At 30.8% G+C, this 19946-nt stretch overlaps 5 protein-coding genes across 11 annotated transcripts; 3 read left to right on the top strand and 2 right to left on the bottom strand.

The window, feature by feature from the left end:
* Positions 1-295: 295 nt before the first annotated feature.
* Positions 296-1630, top strand: LOC124432234 (40S ribosomal protein S12). 2 transcript variants are annotated; one of them, XM_046980965.1, is made up of 5 exons: positions 296-347; positions 482-518; positions 757-891; positions 1109-1313; positions 1535-1630. In XM_046980965.1, the coding sequence occupies exons 2-5, from the start codon at positions 502-504 to the stop codon at positions 1601-1603; spliced, it is 426 nt and encodes a 141-aa protein (XP_046836921.1). In that variant the 5' UTR covers positions 296-347; positions 482-501; the 3' UTR covers positions 1604-1630. The 2 variants fall into 2 exon arrangements, with proteins under 2 accessions (XP_046836921.1, XP_046836923.1); XM_046980967.1 differs by lacking the exon at positions 296-347 and having other exon boundaries at positions 492-587.
* Positions 1631-1653: 23 nt separating this feature from the next.
* Positions 1654-4047, bottom strand: LOC124432233 (zinc finger MYND domain-containing protein 10). 4 transcript variants are annotated; one of them, XM_046980963.1, is made up of 9 exons: positions 3935-4047; positions 3467-3665; positions 3287-3395; positions 2919-3205; positions 2605-2810; positions 2380-2549; positions 2179-2316; positions 1856-2088; positions 1654-1785 (listed from the first exon to the last, which is right to left on the bottom strand). In XM_046980963.1, the coding sequence occupies exons 2-9, from the start codon at positions 3550-3552 to the stop codon at positions 1704-1706; spliced, it is 1311 nt and encodes a 436-aa protein (XP_046836919.1). In that variant the 5' UTR covers positions 3553-3665; positions 3935-4047; the 3' UTR covers positions 1654-1703. The 4 variants fall into 4 exon arrangements, with proteins under 4 accessions (XP_046836919.1, XP_046836918.1, XP_046836920.1 ...); XM_046980962.1 differs by having other exon boundaries at positions 3487-3665; XM_046980964.1 differs by lacking the exon at positions 3935-4047 and having other exon boundaries at positions 3467-3915.
* On the top strand, positions 3943-6335 carry LOC124432232 (serine/threonine-protein phosphatase 2A regulatory subunit B'' subunit gamma-like). Its single transcript, XM_046980960.1, has 7 exons — positions 3943-4119; positions 4225-4358; positions 4436-4822; positions 4954-5279; positions 5350-5563; positions 5657-5784; positions 5921-6335. The coding sequence occupies exons 1-7, from the start codon at positions 4074-4076 to the stop codon at positions 6030-6032; spliced, it is 1347 nt and encodes a 448-aa protein (XP_046836916.1). The 5' UTR covers positions 3943-4073; the 3' UTR covers positions 6033-6335.
* Positions 6336-6820: 485 nt separating this feature from the next.
* Positions 6821-14922, top strand: LOC124432222 (anillin). 3 transcript variants are annotated; one of them, XM_046980945.1, is made up of 20 exons: positions 6821-7290; positions 7635-7761; positions 7865-8059; positions 8346-8518; positions 8588-8764; positions 9008-9277; positions 9350-9590; positions 9674-9957; positions 10035-10152; positions 10263-10486; positions 10601-10711; positions 10792-10991; positions 11075-11201; positions 11301-11550; positions 11640-11804; positions 11869-12131; positions 12205-12375; positions 12493-12715; positions 12802-12946; positions 13017-14922. In XM_046980945.1, the coding sequence occupies exons 1-20, from the start codon at positions 7273-7275 to the stop codon at positions 13114-13116; spliced, it is 3582 nt and encodes a 1193-aa protein (XP_046836901.1). In that variant the 5' UTR covers positions 6821-7272; the 3' UTR covers positions 13117-14922. The 3 variants fall into 3 exon arrangements, with proteins under 3 accessions (XP_046836901.1, XP_046836900.1, XP_046836899.1); XM_046980944.1 differs by having other exon boundaries at positions 9077-9590; XM_046980943.1 differs by having other exon boundaries at positions 9008-9590.
* LOC124432224 (flexible cuticle protein 12-like) lies at positions 14499-16569 on the bottom strand. Its single transcript, XM_046980946.1, has 3 exons — positions 16457-16569; positions 15506-15753; positions 14499-15360 (listed from the first exon to the last, which is right to left on the bottom strand). The coding sequence occupies exons 1-3, from the start codon at positions 16463-16465 to the stop codon at positions 15300-15302; spliced, it is 318 nt and encodes a 105-aa protein (XP_046836902.1). The 5' UTR covers positions 16466-16569; the 3' UTR covers positions 14499-15299.
* Positions 16570-19946: the final 3377 nt, after the last annotated feature.

Here is a 19946-nt window from a genome sequence, read left to right as displayed (position 1 = left end):
TGATATAACTGACAATGTCTCCCATTAATCAAATTTTTTGATAACGTTGAATATTTCGTTATCAACATTGATAGTTACATTCTTCCAGGTTTTGAAATTGTTATGCAAATGATTTAACCTTTTCGTTTTTACCAAATGTAGATGTAAACTACCTTACCCATTGTCGAACATATAGATAGCATAAAATTGGAAAAGTTTGTGAGTCTATGTTAGTTCTACGTTAATGATCATAGATGTCTGCTCCATTCACAAAATCAACCAATCAGAAGACGAATCGAGTTGACAATGAATGTAGCAACAAGCCGCATGATCTAGTGGAAGCCATTTCTCTTTCCTCTTAAGAAAAGGTAAATGGAAGCATGCTGTATGGCAGCGCGCTGAATATCGGTTTATTATAGTGTCATCGTTCTGTTTTTTACACAAAAAAATATCAAAATGTAATTTGTAATATAAAAATACTAATGTTGTGTAATTATTTCAGCTTCTTGAACCAGTAGAAACATGTCCGACGTGGGAACGTAAGTGTGGTTATGTGTACACAAATAATTTCATTCTAAAGTTTTTAGAGTTAAACTATATAAATAGAAGTGAGTGAATATAAATTTATGATTTATGTTCCTTAAGATTCTGTGTTGTAAAGGAATTAATTATAGTAAATATGTAGATATTTGTAAAAGTGTTAACTTAATCTTTAGTCGCTTAGATGTTAATACGGCTTTTTGTTAAACAGAATTATTTATCGAATATAATTTGCAGTGATGATGGGCCTTCTGCGATCACTGCAGGAGGTCCTATGGACGTAAATACAGCACTACAAGAAGTTTTAAAAAATGCTCTTATTCACGATGGAGTAGTTCATGGTCTTCATGAAGCTGCTAAAGCATTGGACAAGTAAGTCAAATATAATTATTATTTATTAAGCATTTTGAAAATAATGAATGATGATATTTATGGCTCCCTCTTCTGAGCAGAACCCGTATATAAAATATACATGCTGTTTTTATGCTTTAAACTTCTGACACGACAATAACGAAGTTTTTTTTTTTTTTCAGATAAAGAATACTCGAGTAAAATGTTTTCAAGTTTTTCTTTTTCTTCTATTTTTTAGGAGGCAAGCGATGCTGTGCATTTTAGCTGATAATTGCGACGAACCGATGTACAAAAAATTAGTTCAAGCACTTTGCAATGAACATCAAATTCCACTTATTAAAGTAGATAATAATAAAAAATTGGGTGAATGGGCTGGACTATGCAAAATTGACAGTGCTGGAAAAGCTCGTAAAGTCGTTGGTTGCTCTTGTGTTGTTATTAAGGTAAAAATTGATAATGGAACTTTTATATTTGGAAATAATTTTGTATTAATAGAGTTTTGAACATGTTATATGATGATAAATATGGCTCCCTCTACTGAGTAGAACCCGTAATATAAAATTGCAATGCTGTAATCATGCCATTCTGATATCTTTTAAATTAATTGTTATACTTTTGTTAAAGAGAAATTATTCATTTATTTATAGAAATGTTATATTTGCAGGACTTTGGAGAAGACACACCAGCTAAAGATGTTTTGATGGAATACCTTAAACAAAGTTCTGTACATTAAATCCTTTTAATAAAATATTCTACATAATCATGGATATAAATTATTATATACCTTTATAAGTATCGATTATTTATTTATATCAGATTTGACTTTTTTATTCTCAATTTGGATTATCACTTCTGCTATTTGTTATTTTCTCACAAATATCTTTATGATTGGTCCAATCTTTTACTTGGCATTCTCTGTAAACAATATACAATTTTTTAAGTATTGTTTCGGCAATCACCAAATATTTCACTGATTAAAAATTACCGTCCACAATACCACGCCTCCTTGCATTTGGAACAACGCTTTTTAGCTTGTTCTTGACACAAAAAACATTTTTTAATATCTATGCAATCCAATTTATCCAAGTCATAGGCATCGCTTAAAATTTGTGCAGAACTTTTAATATAGTCAGTGTCCTTAGTAAATATAGACTTTGCTTGATGTTTGGCCAATTTTTTCCATTTTTTATGATATTTTTCCAAAATCATTGGTTTTATCTATGATTCAATTGAATGTATAAATGCCTTCAATATTTGTATACTCAATTTGTGTGACAGTAAAATGATGTTTTTATGTTATTTTTTTACCTGAGGAATTACTTCAACATAGACAGGACGGGATGTTGCTGATGAAGTTGCTGACATGCTTAAGTAACTTAACCATCTTTTAAGATCAATCAAAGGTGCAATTTGATCTAATACGATTTCGTGCAAGTATTTCTGTAACTAAAAAACAAAGAAATTTTTGGATTTAAATTAACATTATTTATAGACACAATAAAGAGATACCTTTAATAAATGTGTTAGTCTGTGTTCAGTAATTTCGTAGTATGGGCCGCATTTTGGATTAAGAAGTAATTCTCGCAAACCGAACCATATTTGTGCTTCTATTTTTGAAATTTTTCCTTCTTCGTTGTCTTTAACTTTGTTCCATTTACCGTCGTATAACATAACATTTCCTAAAAGATGTCAGATAAATAATTACTCGTTTAAAACTTTATTCATCTAATTCACCTTCTGCATCATTCTTTGACCAGGGATGATTTTCGATTAGTTGAACAAGTAAATACGGAATATCGTGTACAGATAACATTCGGGAAATTGCGCAAAGTGGTAGACTATCTAAAAATTCAGCTAAATATCGTAGAATCGAGATACATCTCATTCCAATATCGAATTCAAGTTCTTTCTTCTTTTCTAATATTTCTTCTAAGCAACAACTAATAAAAAGAAAAAAAAAAAAAAGAAAAACGAAAAGTTAAAATAATTATCGATAATAGAGTTAGTTATGTTTTTTTTTTTTTTTTTTTTTTTCTTATCCATTTTACCTGGGATCTTTTAAATTTTCATATATTTCAATATCATTTCTATTGAGAAGAACAGTCACAGATTTAACTGCATAATCGATAAGATCGAGAACAGAATCGTCCATTGTAATTGCGCTTTCGCAATGAAATAAGACATTTTCTAACAATGAAGCTGCTACGTCCTCGTGATAGAATATGCTAAATAACATAAACGTATTTTCCGGCTCATTATTTATATCGATTAAAAGGGGAAATATTTTGTGTTTCCATATATCAATTTGAATAACTTCGTATATTAAAATTGGTATCTGAAAAAGAAAATGATCTTAATAGATATAATTATGATATGATATGAAATTTTACGAATATTATTTTGGAATACGATTTACTTTTTTCAAACAAACAAACCACTCTTTGATACTTTCCTCTCGAAAGTCACTGATTTCAAGAACACTTTGCTGATTTAGCAAGATCAATCTTTTGTGGAATTCGAACCATCTAAAATAAATTACATTTTTTTTTTTTTTTTTTTTTTTTTTTTTTTTTAGATAAAGATATGTATATCTTACGAGTGATAAAAGTTTTCTACTTTTTTGTGCAGATATCTTGCAAATCCGATATTTCTAAACTCTGTACGTAAGCCTCGGCTTCCCATGGTGCAATTATATATTCTGTACTCAATGACATTTTTAATCGCTTCAGTTAAATGGTCTTTGGTCGTTTTAAAGTGTCAACCATTTGTAAATAAATTTCTGAATTTCTGTAACCCTGGTAATGTGTATTGATTAATCAATCAATGGTGTGCATTCAATAAACGTAATACATAAATATTTCTTTATCTTATTTGATTAATTCACAACAAGTATTATACACATCAATATTAAGAAAATTGCTTATAATTCGAAATTGAATTTCAAATATCGAGATTGAAAGAACATCTAGTACTACGTGTTCGAGATGGATCGATAATATAATATAATTATTTCGACTATCGATAATTTATATCTGCTTTAACCATAAATCGATTATAGCCTTACCACAAGATGGCAGATAGTTGGATGTTAATGTCGCGAACTATCTTATCATCAAAATTTGTTGACAACGTTCCTAAATCGCAGCAACTTGTAGCGATCACGCATCATGATTTATTGGATCTAAACAATATTCATTGTTAAAATGGAATTAGAAATGTTGTTGCAAAAATGTGCCTTGACAAATAAATGTAAATATATATAAAACATAATAATTATGTTGGATACAATCAATATTGTGATATTTAAAATATGTAAATCATTAATTCAATTTTATTAATATATTTTTTTTCCAGTTGAACAAAAGCAACAAGAAGAAAGTGAAAAAATAGAGGATGATTATTTTCAAGAAATATATGATCAATGGAAAGGAACAAAAGCAAAAGATAAAGATTTAACTTATAAAGTGATACCTAAATTTTATTTCAAGGTATAAAACTTATCAAAGTTATGATAAATATATTAAACTATAATGATCAATCTATAAAGAAAATATATGTGCTTTAGTTACCTAAAGAAGATGAGATACTACCACAAAAATTAAGAGAAGAAACACGTGCATTATTTCTACAAAGACGTTCACGCCAGTTATTAGATAATAATGAATTAAAAGCATTATGGGTATTGTTAGACAAATATCATAGTCCACCTTTGTCAGGAGAAGAACAGTTGATTAATTATGAAGATTTTAAAAAAGTCGGCCAATTGGCTGGTACCAAATGTAGTCCATATTTTACTGCAGTTGTTTTTGCAAAACTTCAACAAGGTGATCAACATGGAAGAATAAGTATAATGGCATTATTTAATTATGTCATGAGGAAAGTTTGGTTACATCAAACGAGAATTGGACTTTCTTTGTATGATGTCACTGGACAAGGATACCTTAGGGAATCTGTAAGTTTAATACTTTCTTATATAACCCACGAATTTTGTTTTTCTACTTCCAAAATATTTTAATTTACAATATGTATATTAATTTTTATTTTTTTTATGTATATGTCCTTTTGTTATTTACTTTTATATAGGACCTGGAAAATTATATTTTAGAACTGATACCAACACTGCCGCAACTTGAAGGTCTTGAAAAATCATTTCATTCTTTTTATGTATGTACAGCTGTTAGAAAATTTTTATTCTTTTTGGATCCTCTTAGAACTGGAAGAGTTCGTATACAAGATATTCTGGCATGCAGTTTTCTCGACGATCTATTAGAATTACGTGATGAGGATTTACCTAAAGATTTGCAAGAAGCTAATTGGTTTTCAGCACCATCTGCTCTTAAAGTTTATGGCCAGTATCTTAACCTTGATAGAGACCATAATGGAATGCTTAATAAGGAAGAGCTTGCAGGGTATTGCCTTATAAAATTCCTTTTATATTTATATTTTCTAAATATTAAAATAATTTAAATTATTTTAAAGGTATGGAACAGGCACTTTGACCGGTGTATTTTTAGAAAGAGTGTTTCAAGAATGCTTAACTTATGAAGGGGAAATGGATTACAAAACTTATTTGGACTTTGTCTTGGCTTTGGAAAATCGACACGAACCTCAAAGCTTACATTATCTTTTTCGTATATTAGATATTAATAATCGTGGTTATCTTGATACATTTTGTCTTAATTATTTCTTTCGAGTAAGTGTGTAAAAATTATTTATTTTTTTTTTTTTTTTTTTTTGGAAATATGCTTATTAATTTATTAGTAGTATTAATATTTTTATATTACAGGCAATACAAGAGCAAATGACAATGCATGGTCAAGAACCAGTAAGTTTTGAAGATGTAAAAGATGAAATATTTGATATGGTTAAACCAGCTAACCCATGTAAAATTACATTACAGGATTTATTATCTTGGTAAGAGAAAAATATTTGTATATTGCAAAGAATTTCTATTTTTTTGTTCTTTTTTTTTTGTTCTTTTTTTTTTTATTTTTCTACTTCAATTAAATTTTCAGTTGAATAAGTTTTAAATCACATTTGCACATTTTAGTGGACAAGGTGATACAATGGTGAGTATTTTAATAGAATTTCATGGTTTCTGGGCTTATGAAAATCGTGAAGCTATGGCTGCTGATACAGGAGATGAATCATCTCATGTATGATAAATTAAAAGCATGAAAATAACATCCATATATACCTAAAGTTCCTTAATGGCTTTGCTTTTGTAAAAGTAATGATATGATATCAATGATATTATATCAGGGATGAATCATACTGAAACTATGCAGGCTATATCCTAAAACTCCTAAAATTTGAAGGAGCATACTTAAAGTCTGCACTTTTTTATAAAAAATGAACAATATATAAAATGAAAATATTCGAATATGTTATTTCAATGTTATTCTAGGAAGCGTAAGACTATTGTATAAAATGATATGTAAATAAAATTATTTTTATAAAAATCACACACAAACGAACAATTTTTTTTTTTTATAATTTCATAAATGATTTAAATTTAAAAGAAACTTAACTTTCATGACAACAAATTTTTATAACGCTAATGTCCATGATTTATAATTTATCACAGCTCTAATAGAGGGACTATTTTGCAGTAAAGAAAAGTGTATGAATAATTCCATTAATCAAATCAAGGAGATCAATAAACTGATTCCATTGATAAAGTTACCTATCACTTTTCTTTTAACTCTTGATAAAAGTTGAAGATGTTAACAAATATATTTTGAAATGAATTCACTTACGTGTTTAGTCATTCACTACTAAAAATTATCCATATCCGATTCTATTGTGTTTATCAATTTGAATGATTATTTGAATCGTTTTTAGTTTAAATGCTTCAACCAATCAGATGACAATATTTTAAATGCTAACTCATAAACGGTACTGCGCCCCCCTGCGATGGTAGAGCAAATCAGTGAAAGAGCGTCGCAGTTGCTCCAATCCGATTAAATGTTCAAGTCGTGCTTTAGGACGCTCGCACTAATATTTGAATTGTTCGACAGTATAATAATTCGATAGGTTTTTTGGAATCGTTTATTGTACGCACATTATAGTTTACAAGAATTTCTTTCTTTTTTGCAATCGATATACTTGTTCCATGAATGATATCGTTAAAGCGAATTGATAATTGAACGTTATTTTTTAACAGCTTGACGAGCGTCGTATTAAAGCATGGCGGTTGTGTTTAAATACAACGGTCGAAAGTAACGAATTTTACGTATGTGTGTAGTGCTAAAGAATCTATAAACTTTTTGTGACATTTTATCAAAAACAGAGATATATATATATATATAAGAAATAAGTTATTACAAGTGCCAGTACTACATTTCGGTAGTTTGAAAATTGTTATACGTTTATCCTTAAAGTAACGAAAAATCACGAACAATGGATCCATGGATTCAAGTAAGTCCCAAGTATAATAGAAAGTACATATTGTCTTACTATACCAGTGATTAAATTTTAAATCCATATAATTTAATTTTTTTATTGTCTATTCTATATAATTCTATATATTATTAGCATATTATATATATATAATTCTACATATTATTTGTTTTATTTTAATTTTTCTTCTAATTTTTATTTGTCATTCCGTAATTAATATTATTTACATACAATTACAATTTGTATGTAAATTATATCATATCAGTTTTTCTATCATACAAATTATTTTATCATCAGTTCTTCTACGTAATATCTCTTTCCATTTCTCCTTAATTTTTTTCCTTTCGAATCATTTATTATAGCGAATGTTGGAACGTGCTAAGGCAAGAGGGGAAAAATTAAATATGCAATTGTCTAATGCTGGGCATGACGTTAGAAGACGACGAAGTCCATTAAAAGATGCTAATGCAATTTTAGCACAAGCAGCAGGTATAATTTTATTTTATTCTAATGTTCAAATTGATTGAAATTTATAATTTTTATTATTTTATTTGATCAGTTTTGAACTTAATATTAAAAATTTCCTTTATAGTAAGCAAAAACAAAAGCCCAGCAAAATCGCCAATAAAATTAACAACAGAAGAATCTCCTAAAAAAGCTGTAAAAAAATATAGTCCTTCAAAAACGATAGTTGAAGAAGAAACTAAAGAGATTGGTAAAGAGAATGGTAATGTAGGTATAAGCAATGTCAAGTCAAAGCTACAAAGGCTGGGAAAGCTATATTCTGGTAAGCCTGAATGTGTGAACACCCACACAGTTCCTTTAAAACTGGTTTCTAATACTATCTCATTGTGTTTGTATATGGCATCTGTGGTACAAGTACACAATGTAACTCTCCTTATTTGATTTGCTTCTTATCATGCTTAATATTATTGAATAATTTCATTAAAAAAGGCTTTATTATATCGACCCACGTATTTTATTTCAATAGTTCTTGATTTTTTTCTTATTATAAATTTTTAATATTCTATGATGAATTTATAATAATGTAAGAATTTATTTTTCACACGTAGAAGATACTAGCCGTGAATTAAGTTCACCTATTCATAGAACAGAAGAAAAATTTTATACTGAAGAGGATCAAATAGGATTGAAATCGGCAAAGAAAGGTGCCAGGCTTGATAGATTGGCAGCTCTTGCTTCAACAATTAATAATTGGGAAGATGATTTATCACATCCAACTTTTGTAAGTTATTTATAATAAATTTTAATATTTATTATAAATAGCCATTTATTGAAAATTTATCATTTGTAGACAAAAACAACGCCCACTAAGGCAGAACAAATACAAGCTAAATTTAATGACAAAGTGAAGAATACGACAGAACCACAACCAAGTACAAGTGGATGCAGTAAATGGAATAGTGCTAGTAATTCCGAAGCTAGTTCAAGCAGGCAATTTAAGTGGGATAAAACTATGCTACAGAGCTTAGTAAGTATTTTTATTATATATTATTTTTATATTCATTTCTAAAAACATATTCATAAAAAAAAAAAAATCACAAAACAGTAATATGATTTTACAAAGGACTAAAGCTTTAGAAGGTTTTTCTGTGAAATATATATTAGTATTATCTTTCATTATAAATATATGATATAATTATATATATATATATATATATATAGTTTTAAAACAAAACAAAAAATAGTAAATTTATTAGATGGATATTTACAGGAGGCTCAAGGCTTTAGTCGTACAAAAAGCAATTGTCGTCTAGTGTATGACTTTAAGAGTTGTTCTCAGGAAACAGGAGCAGGCCCATCAAGTTCCCCATCTAAAAAAGATACAAATTCCGTGCAAAAACAAGAAGACAAGCATACATCGAACTCGAAACTTAACGTAGTAATAGAGGGCAAGATGACAGACGATGAGAATGTGCATAAAAGTACAAATAGGACAATTAAGGATGCTGAAAATGCGAACTCAAATACATCAGAAAAAACAGTAAGGACTACAAATACCAATACAAACAATTCTAGAGTAACACCTAGATTTGGTTTTAATGGTTCACCGAAGAGTCCACTACCTGGTTCATCACCTGGTTCTGTGTTGAGTAAAGCTTCCATGTTTGAATCGCGGAATAATGATGTTAAGACAAAAGATCCAGCTCAAATGAGCCTATCTGAAAGAAAAGCTCTTTTCGAAAAAAATAAGGATGAAGCTCCTTTAATTCCAAAAGCACCACTTACCATGTCTATACCACCTAGTAAATTACATGAAAAGGAGACGTCTAATTCACCATCCGGACATGGGACAGGTATGTTATATCTATTATTATATATGCTATTTAAGACGCGACACTTATAAGTACATAATTATATTTTTTTTTTTCTCTGATAGATATGCCTGCAATCAATCGTAAAGCTGAAAGTTCTAATCGAGTCATTGCTCAGCGTGCTATATTTGAACATGGTCACACTCAAGAATTAGAAAATAATATATTACGTTCTGCTCAAATTGAAAGACAACGAGAATTAGATATGTTACGTTCACGTTTCAATACGAATAAAGAAATAGCGCAAGTCGCAGCTGGTTCTTGCATTAGAACAAGCGAAAGTAGTGAAGGAAAATCGAATTCACCGAAGAATTCTCCAATTTGTTCTGTCAAACCTACACCAGCACTGGTAATATATCTTAATCCTTTAATTATCTTAAGACTTATATAAATGAAGATGATTTATAAAATTATTCAAAATTATAGGATAATGTTATCCCGCATGCGCCACCACCACCACCACCGCCGCTTCCACAGTCAACAAAAAATTTGATCGGAAAACATAATTCAGAGCAAGAAAAATCATCGCCAGTTAAACGACATGGTAAGGGTGTACATTTTAAATTAAAAAAAATATATCTTTTTCTTATTCAATTAAAATCTATTATATTACTCTTTGAGTTAATAAATATTTGATTTATTTTTAAATTATAGGCAATTTACCAAGAATACAACAAATTGTGACATTATCAGATGCTAAGCGTATACGTGTGTGTCCTCCGAAATCTGGATGCCTATATCCTAATCTTTCAGAAATTGAAAATAACACAGGAACGGATACAGAGTACACCGTTGATAGTACAGAACCAGCAACTGTTACTGTGGAAGAAAACACTACTGAGAGTGAATCAATTACAGAAGCTGAATATTACGTTCAAGTAAAATATATTATAATGCAAGAAAATTATGCAATCAACAAACGAAAGTATACTTATATTCTAATTTTTTTTTTCTTTGTTTTTTCTTTTTTTTTTTTTTTTTTTTTTTTGTAGGACAACGAAACCGAATTAGATAGCGAAGAAGAAGAAGTTGAAGATGTAAACACTAGTTTAGGAAGAAGCATTTTGCGTGAAGTGAATCAACAGATTATGAGGAACAAAAAGGTAATACTATTTTTTTGATCTTTTTCTCTTAAAAAATACGATTGTAATTATTCTGATTCAATGCACTTTCGTATTTATAGAGATCGATCGAACCCGATCCAGATAGTACTACATCCGATATATCTGTATTAGATGAAATGGATGAATATTTGGACGAATGTCTTGCAGTACAAGAGAGAAATGTTAAAAATTTTTATCAGGATGGACCAACACCCCCTAAAATAAATAGAGGTGGAAAAAGTCCATCATCTTCTTCTACAAGTTTTAAATACACTCATGGGTAAGATTTCCTCCTATATCGCAAAATGAAAATTTGTTATTCGCATAATTATATTTTACTTATATTAATCTTTACCTTTTTAGATCACAATTTCGTTCTCCCATCAAATTCGTGACTCCAGATAAGAGTGAAGAACCATGTATTGTAGAAGGTGATAATCATACTCCCTTAATGCATACTGTCAGCTTTTACAGACGTCAACAATCAGAAGTGAGTAAATAATACTGCAAGTTTTGATCGTACATACATATATACATAAATAAATTTCATTATTTAATTTATACGTGTTTAATTAATTCAAAATTATAGTTGCGAACACCGAAAGGTACCCCTTCTCGTTCGGTAACAAAAATTATAGACACTGTTTCTGATATTACGGAGCCTGTAAAAGATGAAACGATGTTAGTGCAAGAAAAGGTGAAGCATTTATTAGACGAAGTCTGCAAGCAGCAAACGATCATTGGTCAAGCTAGTCAAGCTTTAAATTTATGTAGTTCTACAATTGAATTTAATGGTTCACAAGAGCAAGTCGAAGGAGAAAGACTTCTACTTATTGCTAGTAATTTCATAATTTTTTATTACATTATTTTGATTAAAATTTGTATAGCTTTAGAGTACGTTATAATCGAAATATGATTTTTAAAATAGTTCATAGGAGACAAGCCGCTCTAAATGAGGTTCAAAGATTAAAAGTTGAAGGTACATTGAGACCTGCTGTACCAGGTTCACCAGAAATAGAAGATACTGGATCACTTACAGTATCAGCCATTACATTACCATTGAGACGCGAATATTTACGAAGTATTGCTACAAGTGAGTATTAATCGTTCACTTTTACTATATTTTGTGAACAAATTCAATCATAAAGATTTTATAGATACGTGCCTTCATTTTGTCTGTTTGATACGTTATTTGGAGGAAGTATTAACTACACCAGTGGTTCTTGCTGAATCAGGCGATTCTTGTCTACGCTTTCCTTCGACCTTAAAATTACAAAATTTATACAGTGATTTTAAAATCACCGTCGAAATTTATTCTCTTCAAACTCAAGCTGAAATGCTTCCCCACGAAGTTAAATATCACATTCATAACAATGGTGGTGGATGGAATTCTGGTAATAGTAGCAAAGATAACAAAAAGGTAAAATAATATTTGTCTTTTTTCTTTCGCATTCGGGTAGTGCGACTATCTTATAAATTTACAATTTTTATAGCACACATCTAAAACGCCTAAGAAATGTTCAAAAATCGAAAATCGCTTGGTAATGCCAAATGTTCAAAGTCCAGCAGGGCCTTCAGCAGTTCGATCTACTGCTTTTCATTTATCTGGTTATGTTGTTTTTAGTCTCAAAGAAATACACCGTCAACAATTCACTTTAAATAAGGTACGACGTGCATTCATTTTAGACACCCTGTTGACAATTTAATAATAAATTCCAAAATAAATCAATAAGAAAGAGAGATAAAAAATACTTTAAATATATCGTATTATCATATTGCAGGTTCCACAGCAATCCCCGCTAGAAGGTCGATTGCAAATGCATGTGTCTTGTGAGCCCTCAATAACGGTGGAATATCATAATTTCCTTACAATATTTGAATATGTTTCTGGTTTTGGCATCTGGCAAAGAAGGTGGTGTCTCCTCAAAGGAACTACATTATCATATTATAAATATCCTTATCATGAGGGCAAGAAAACTCCTTTAGGAAGTCTTGATTTACGTGGTAATTATTATTTATTACAATATAAATATATATGTATGCATGTATGTTTTGTAATGGTTTATAAATTTTATTATTCCTTATCGTAGGTATTTCTACAAAAAATGTAGAATTAGCACCTCTGAGCATTTGCATGCGTGCCAATACAGTTTTACTTGAAACAAAAAGAGGAGCACAAACAGGTGATGTCGATAGTCTTATCATGGTAACAAATGGATCTGAAACAACCATTAGGTAAGTAGTAAATTATACATCCTAATAATAAATTTAAGATAATATTTAATATATGGGAATATTTTTACAGACATCTTTTCTCAGCTGATACAAAAGAAGATAGGCTAGAATGGTGTTCAAAGCTTAACAAGGTATTACATTTAATACGAATCTGGGGCAATACCTCATGAATATAATATCATAGAGTAATGAATATGTTACATTGCAACGTATTAGAGTATATACTTTTAGTAAATATTAGTAAAATATAATTTAGGCTTATTTAATGCGCGTATGCATTTTTAAATAATGCAATAAATATTTAAATTCTATTATATTTGTTACAGAATAGTAATTTTTTTCGTCGTAGAATATAATAGTGAATATGAAAATATTTCTCTTAAATCTCAAATAATGAGATGCGGTATATATAATTTAAACCGCGAAATAATGTACAATTTGAACATGATTTAACGTATGTCTAAACAAATTCGATTGTTTAATTACTTGGATAAATTATGTTGCTGGTGTTTGAAAGTATTACAATATGTAATGTTCATTTCTTATACATACGGAAAAAGTCAATCCATGAAACATAAATAAAAACCATAACGAGTTCTTATCGCAAAGAAAAATCATTGATAAAATCATACAATGTATATTCATATGATCTTTTAACGAGAGAATATGTTACGTTGAAAAAATATATATGTTGTTTTTATTAAAAAAAAAAAAAATAATATATTAATATTTTTCAATTAGAATTCCTTTGGTATCCTATATAAATATTATCGTAGTAGAATTTTATTTTTCTTTGCATTAAGAATTACTCTGTTATATTTTATAATTTCTCGTTTTCATTTTTTTTATGCGAGTTGCATTTTTGACTTTATTTGTATCATTTAAATGTAACATTACATGTGTATACTATATGCACGCCATTATTTTTCTACAAATGCTTAAGCAGACTAAAAATTGAATCGACAAACTTAATTTCGAAAAACGTTGTGTCATGCTCAATTATACGTTTCTTTTTTTTAATATTCAGACAAGAGTAATAAAAATGTTTTATTGTAACGACGTATTACTAACATTTTGTAAATAGTCGAATTATGATGAATTAATGCGGTGTAGTGATCGACTAATATATATATATATATATATATATATATATATATATATCCTCACACACACACACACACACATATATATATATATATATATATATATATATGAATTTGAATATATATTCATAAATATTTACATACTTATATTTTTACATATCTTCACAAATTTTTGTACCTTCGCCTTATATGTATACAGATTTTTTAATATAAGATATAAAGATATTTCTTTATATGTACGAACAAGTTCATACTCGTTTTTGTTTTCTTTTTAACAGACCAATTAAACATATTGCTCTTATGAATTCTTCATGTATAGTAAAAAATTTCGATCCGTTATATAAGCAGTAAAATTGATTTGGATTTTGTTAAAAAAAAAAAAAATCATTTCTCGCTTTTGGATATGTTTAGGAAGGACATTGCAATATAAATAAAGATTCAATTCCACATACAAGTTTATATGCATATGCTGCATTATTATTACAGATACAAATAGGTACATATGTAAAAAAGGAAGGAGAAAAGTGTGTCTTATAATGTGATATTTGCGACGCTAAAATGAACACTACGCCGTCGTCTCGCTGAGTTTGCTTAGAACGAACTCTTCGATGTCTCTCGTTCAAAGTGTTTGTTGGCAGTTTATAAGTGTTACATCATGTACCGTATCTGCGGAACGAGCACGTTTTTCGCGGGTAGCACGTGAGAGCATAAGATCGTAGAACATTTGTATACTTTGCTCCACGCGATACATCTCGATATCTTTCAAGGAAAATTATTTCCGAATTGAATCACTAGAAATTGTGAATTTTTTTTTCTTTTTTTCTTTTCTTCGTACAAATATATACGTATTAAAAAAAAAAAAAAAAAAAAAAAGAAAGAAAAAATCATCGAAGCTTCGATCGTTGATATCTCTCGCGCGATATATTATATAAGAAAATAGGATTCGGCGGGAAAGTAATCCTAAAAGAAAAAGAAAAGAAAGAAGCGCAGAAGAAAAGAAGAAAAGTAATGAGAAAGGAGGAGAAAAGAAGGAGAAAGGAAACGAAGAAAATTTTAAATCGAAAGCAACGATCGAAGCCTTCGTGAATAGAAGAACACTTCGCACTTGTGAATCGCGCGTCTCGCAGCGTACATGGAATATACATGTAAAGACGGAATATTGTTTATGCGCTTTTATGCGGGTATGTCAAAAAATCCTAAGTGACGTGTTGTTAGCGTAAAATTCCTTCGGCTCCTCGAGTCCTCTTTTTTTATTTCGAAACGAGCTGAATGTTAGGATGGAAGCCATCCTTGTCGGCAGTGTAATCGACCCTAAAATCAAAGACAATCAAAGACAACAATTCTATCGTTGTTGATGATCTTTTTTATGTTCTTTTTTTTTTTTCTTTAATACACATTTTTATTCATTTCGTTTATTATATATTTTTTGTCTAAATTAATTGAATTTTGCTTGTACCTGTACGTATGACCATCCGGAGATATGAAAGAAAAGCTACCCGTGACGGCTAATTCTTCGTCGTCCGTACCCTCATTTCTAAGCTCCGCTGTTTCGTCTCTTTTTTGTCCATCGCTTTGTTCGTAACTGAAGTGATATCCACCTACTCCGATATTGTTCACTTCCTCCTGCTTTACAATTGTGATTTCATTCGGATTACCTTGCGGTGCTGCGAGACTCGCGACCAAAAGAGTCGCTAGAATGATGACCTGCGTGTTAAAAAACTATTATCAATTATTATAATATTGTTATTGTTATTAATTCGTTTGTTTCTTTTTTGGATTTTCGCTAAACGTCAAAGTTTATGGAAAAAAGAAAGAAAAAGGAATCAAAGGCGCTAGGTATTACGACAAAGAGAAAGAAAAAAAATACGCGTAATCGGATTCACTTTATTCCGTCGAAAGAATCGTCTTCTAAAAAATTATTCGTGTATCGACGTGTATATTCCCGCTATGAAAGCTCGATATTGGACGGACGGAAGATCGATCGATAATGATTTTCACCGAGAGAATTTGAAGAGACATTAAAACTTGGTTTCCTCTTTCGAATGTCTGGATTACACGCGAGAGCTCGTGCGCGTTGTCTGTCTCGCTCGCACGCACAAACGTCACAGATCCTCTTCACTTTCACTGTTACGCAAAAAAAGAATTTGGATGCTGCTTCGGGGATCGATCAAGTCGTCCTCGTCGTTGTAGTCGTAATCATTGCCGGCGGCTTTTGTACCCACGAATTTTTTCGATACACGATCTCGGATCAATCGTTCCGTCTCTAATACAATATATATGTATATATATATTTTTTTCTCTCTATGTTTCTTTTTTATTTAAATATATCTGCGTTCCTTTTCCTTTTTTTTTATTTTAATTCTTTCTCTCTCTCTCTCTTTCTCTCTTTATTCATAATCGCACGCACCGTCTTCATTATGAGATTTCTTTAAGTACGTTCGTAGTAAACGTCTTCTTTGCACCCTTTCGTCCTTTAACGACGAACCGATACGTGATACCAGGGATGTGCAGTACATCTGCCTTTATATAGTCGGAAAATCGCAGTAGATGCATCCCCCCACTCGCGATGGCCTCCGAGATTCATTTGATCGCTACTCCCCCTCGTGCTTGCTTGCTTCTGCCCAGGATGCATCCGCGATGCACCACGATGCACCGCGAGAGCTATTCGACGCGCATTCGTTCGTCGTTGATAGAAACGCGTTTACTTTGCCTTACTCCTGAGAGAAACCACCTTCGTACTCAAGATCGTCCTTTATTTCGTAATCTATGATAGCATTCATCGATCGTTTCATACCGTATCTAATAAACGATACATAACGATGTAAGTATTGTACTTGCATCGATTATTTTGCGATTAATGGAATCATTTGCTCAAAGTATTTATTATTATAATGGAAAAATAACAATGACCTCCCATTGAGACCGCCCACTTGCGGAAGTTTACTATGAGAACGTATAATTTGAAAACTCTTTCTTTACCTCTCGTCACGTTTTTCAATCGATCAATTTCATTTGATATTTTTTTCTATTTCTTCGATGTACCTATGAGCATTTGATAAAAAATTTTGTTATCTAATATAGACATTTAATAGATCATGCGTGTAACGAATAAGAATAATTTGTAATCTCTCATGAATTACATCTGTATGGGAACTTAGAAATGATAAATAGTGGGGGCGAACGGAGAGGGTTTATGAAAGTCCTTCAACTTTCGTAATTCAATGGGATGAGAAATTCGTGATAAACGAATGTCAGTTGCATCACGATAAATGCCAGTGCACCTGTTCGTCCTTAAAAACCACCGATCGTACTCCATATAGATGAAATGTCGCGATAACGAGTAAGCTAACCGCGGTAGGTGATTGTTACTTTCATGAAAAAACTAGAGAAGAACGATGACGACGCGGAGAACGTAACGAATGACAACGCGATTAACTAATAAATTTTATCTTTATTATTTATCGCAAATAAAACGAATCAAACGATGGATTTTCCACGTTATAAATGATGTCACGAATAAAAGAAGAATTTTTACGTCAACGTTAAAATTCGTCAATTCCAACCCCTTTCGATTTCGTTGAAAGCGAATAATACACTCGCACATCAATTTACGTTCTCAAACGTCCTTGGTCATTGTGACATTTGGTTTTCTCTCTCGACGTAGTACTTACGTCGACGAAGCTGCCGAGGAAAGTTAATGACGTAACTACCGGTGACCTTGCCATTTCCGAAGATGCGCTGCCGTCGATGAACAAGTCCCCGAGGACGCCTCCGGCTACCGTGTTTTTCAGCTTCGACTATTTCTCCTTCCCCATATTTAAACAAACTATCTTTGGACGATCCACTCCGTTTTTCTTGCATATAACGATTTTTCGGACAAGTAACAGAATTTGTTGCTTAAAAGAACTTTTTTGAATATTCCAGTGTTATTAGTGTTTCCTCAATTTTTTTTTTTTTTTTAAACGAAATTGGCCCATAATGTTTGCCTTCGATAATGACCATAATTTAACTTTGTTAAAAATTTTCTATTACTGCGTGTGTATCTCGAATAATTTTTACTTTCAAATAAATACAAATGTCATACGTAGAAATGTGATTGAAATATTTAATCGTCTTAAAATCGTATGTAATATTATACATGATAAGAAATTATTTTTATATTGCTAATTTTCAAATGCTTATCACATTTCAATTTTCTAGACATGGTAATGCGTACCTACCAACGTGATGATAAAATTAATAATAGTGTCACATACGATAGATAGGTCAAAGATATTTCATTAGACTTCGAACCTATTCATCTAGAATAATTAGTTGGACCCATCAATCCTCTCTTTCTTTCTCTCCCCTTCTCTCTCTCTCGCTCTCTCTCTCTCTCTCTCTCTCTTCGGGAAGAGAGTCTTCTCCTTTCCCTTTGCTATTCACGCGACCAATAAGCAAACATAAACGTGAAAGCGAGCACGACAACGATGTCCTGCGACCGTAAACGGAGAGATACGCGTCGACAAACTTATCTTGATTGTGTAAGGACCAAAAGGGGACTCGCTCAGGATCGCATCAATTTTTTTTCAGGATCCCTTTCTTCTGATTACCTTCGACCAAATTCTTCCTATCCTTTCTAATGTATCATTTTTTTTTTCGGAGAACACGTTTTTTTCTTTTTCTTTTATCTTAACTTCGTACAATCTCTCGATCGACTTAATTATACTTTTTCTTTACATCCTCTTTTCTTTTTTTACAACATATTTAACTTAACAAAAATGCGTATCTATATAACGTTAATCATTTTCATTAGTCTTAAATGCAAAAAAAAAAAAGAAATATGAATCGAGAGTGAAAAAGTATTCTCATCGTAACGCGCACAAATATCTAATGAATTGATTTTTTATTTTAGTCGTGGAGAACGTATGATGATTTATTATGTATACATTGGTTATGTAGTCTGGTAGCAAAGTTGCTATGCCGGTAACGCGTCAACGATAATTAGAAAACGAAAACTTCGCAGCACTGTTTGTATCGATCTTGTATATTCCTATGTACAGATATCTATGTACATGCATATAATAATTTAACGTTAACTCGGATAAGGATTATTAACTATCGACCGTCGTGAAATTTATGTAACGAAACGATTTCGACATTCAGGAATATAATTCGATTCATTGTAAATATTAAAGAAATGAGCGATAGTAAAATTATAATATTATCTATCTAATATAGATTTTTTCTACGACTTTTAATTTTATTTTTTATTCAAATCAAGTCTATCCTCTTTCTTTATATTTTAAAAAGTTAAAATTTAAAAATTAATTTATTACTTAATTTATTGTAAAATCGAACGATTACATTTTTTTCGACGACAATTTACTCAAGGTGAAACAATCCGAAATAAATCTATCCAATGCTATTCATTAATTTTATTAAAAAAATTTATTTTAGCGAATTGCATTAGCTTATTTTTATTATTTATGTATTCTCTATATACCACCTACCAGATGTCGTTGTCGTGTCGTAATTCTTGTAATCCTCATTGTGCTTATTCGATAAGTTCCTTTCGATTCTTTTTTCTTTTCTTTCTCTTTTTGCAATGATTTGTCGTTCTCGATCTACGAATAGAGTAAGGGCACGCGATACGCAAGAGTAAAAACGTGCCAAAGTGAGTAAATGTCAACGAGTATATCCCTCCCCTTATCCCTCACCCCGATCAATTCATCTTCTGGTATTACACGGGCTCGCAAATGTAACGAGCTACGTACGCCGACAATATGTTCGATATGCCAGATGTGCAATTATCTACTCGTCTCATGATAATCTAACATGCATTTTCAACGCCGTAAAGGGAACTCGACGACACACTAGCGGAACTTCTTATACTTCTTCTTTCGCTATTGCATCCC

Source organism: Vespa crabro, chromosome 24 (assembly GCF_910589235.1).
Source record: "Vespa crabro chromosome 24, iyVesCrab1.2, whole genome shotgun sequence".
Taxonomy (NCBI): Eukaryota; Metazoa; Arthropoda; class Insecta; order Hymenoptera; family Vespidae; genus Vespa; species Vespa crabro.
The sequence above is the reverse complement of the archived record's forward strand: the minus strand, read 5'-3'. Positions and strand labels throughout refer to the sequence as shown.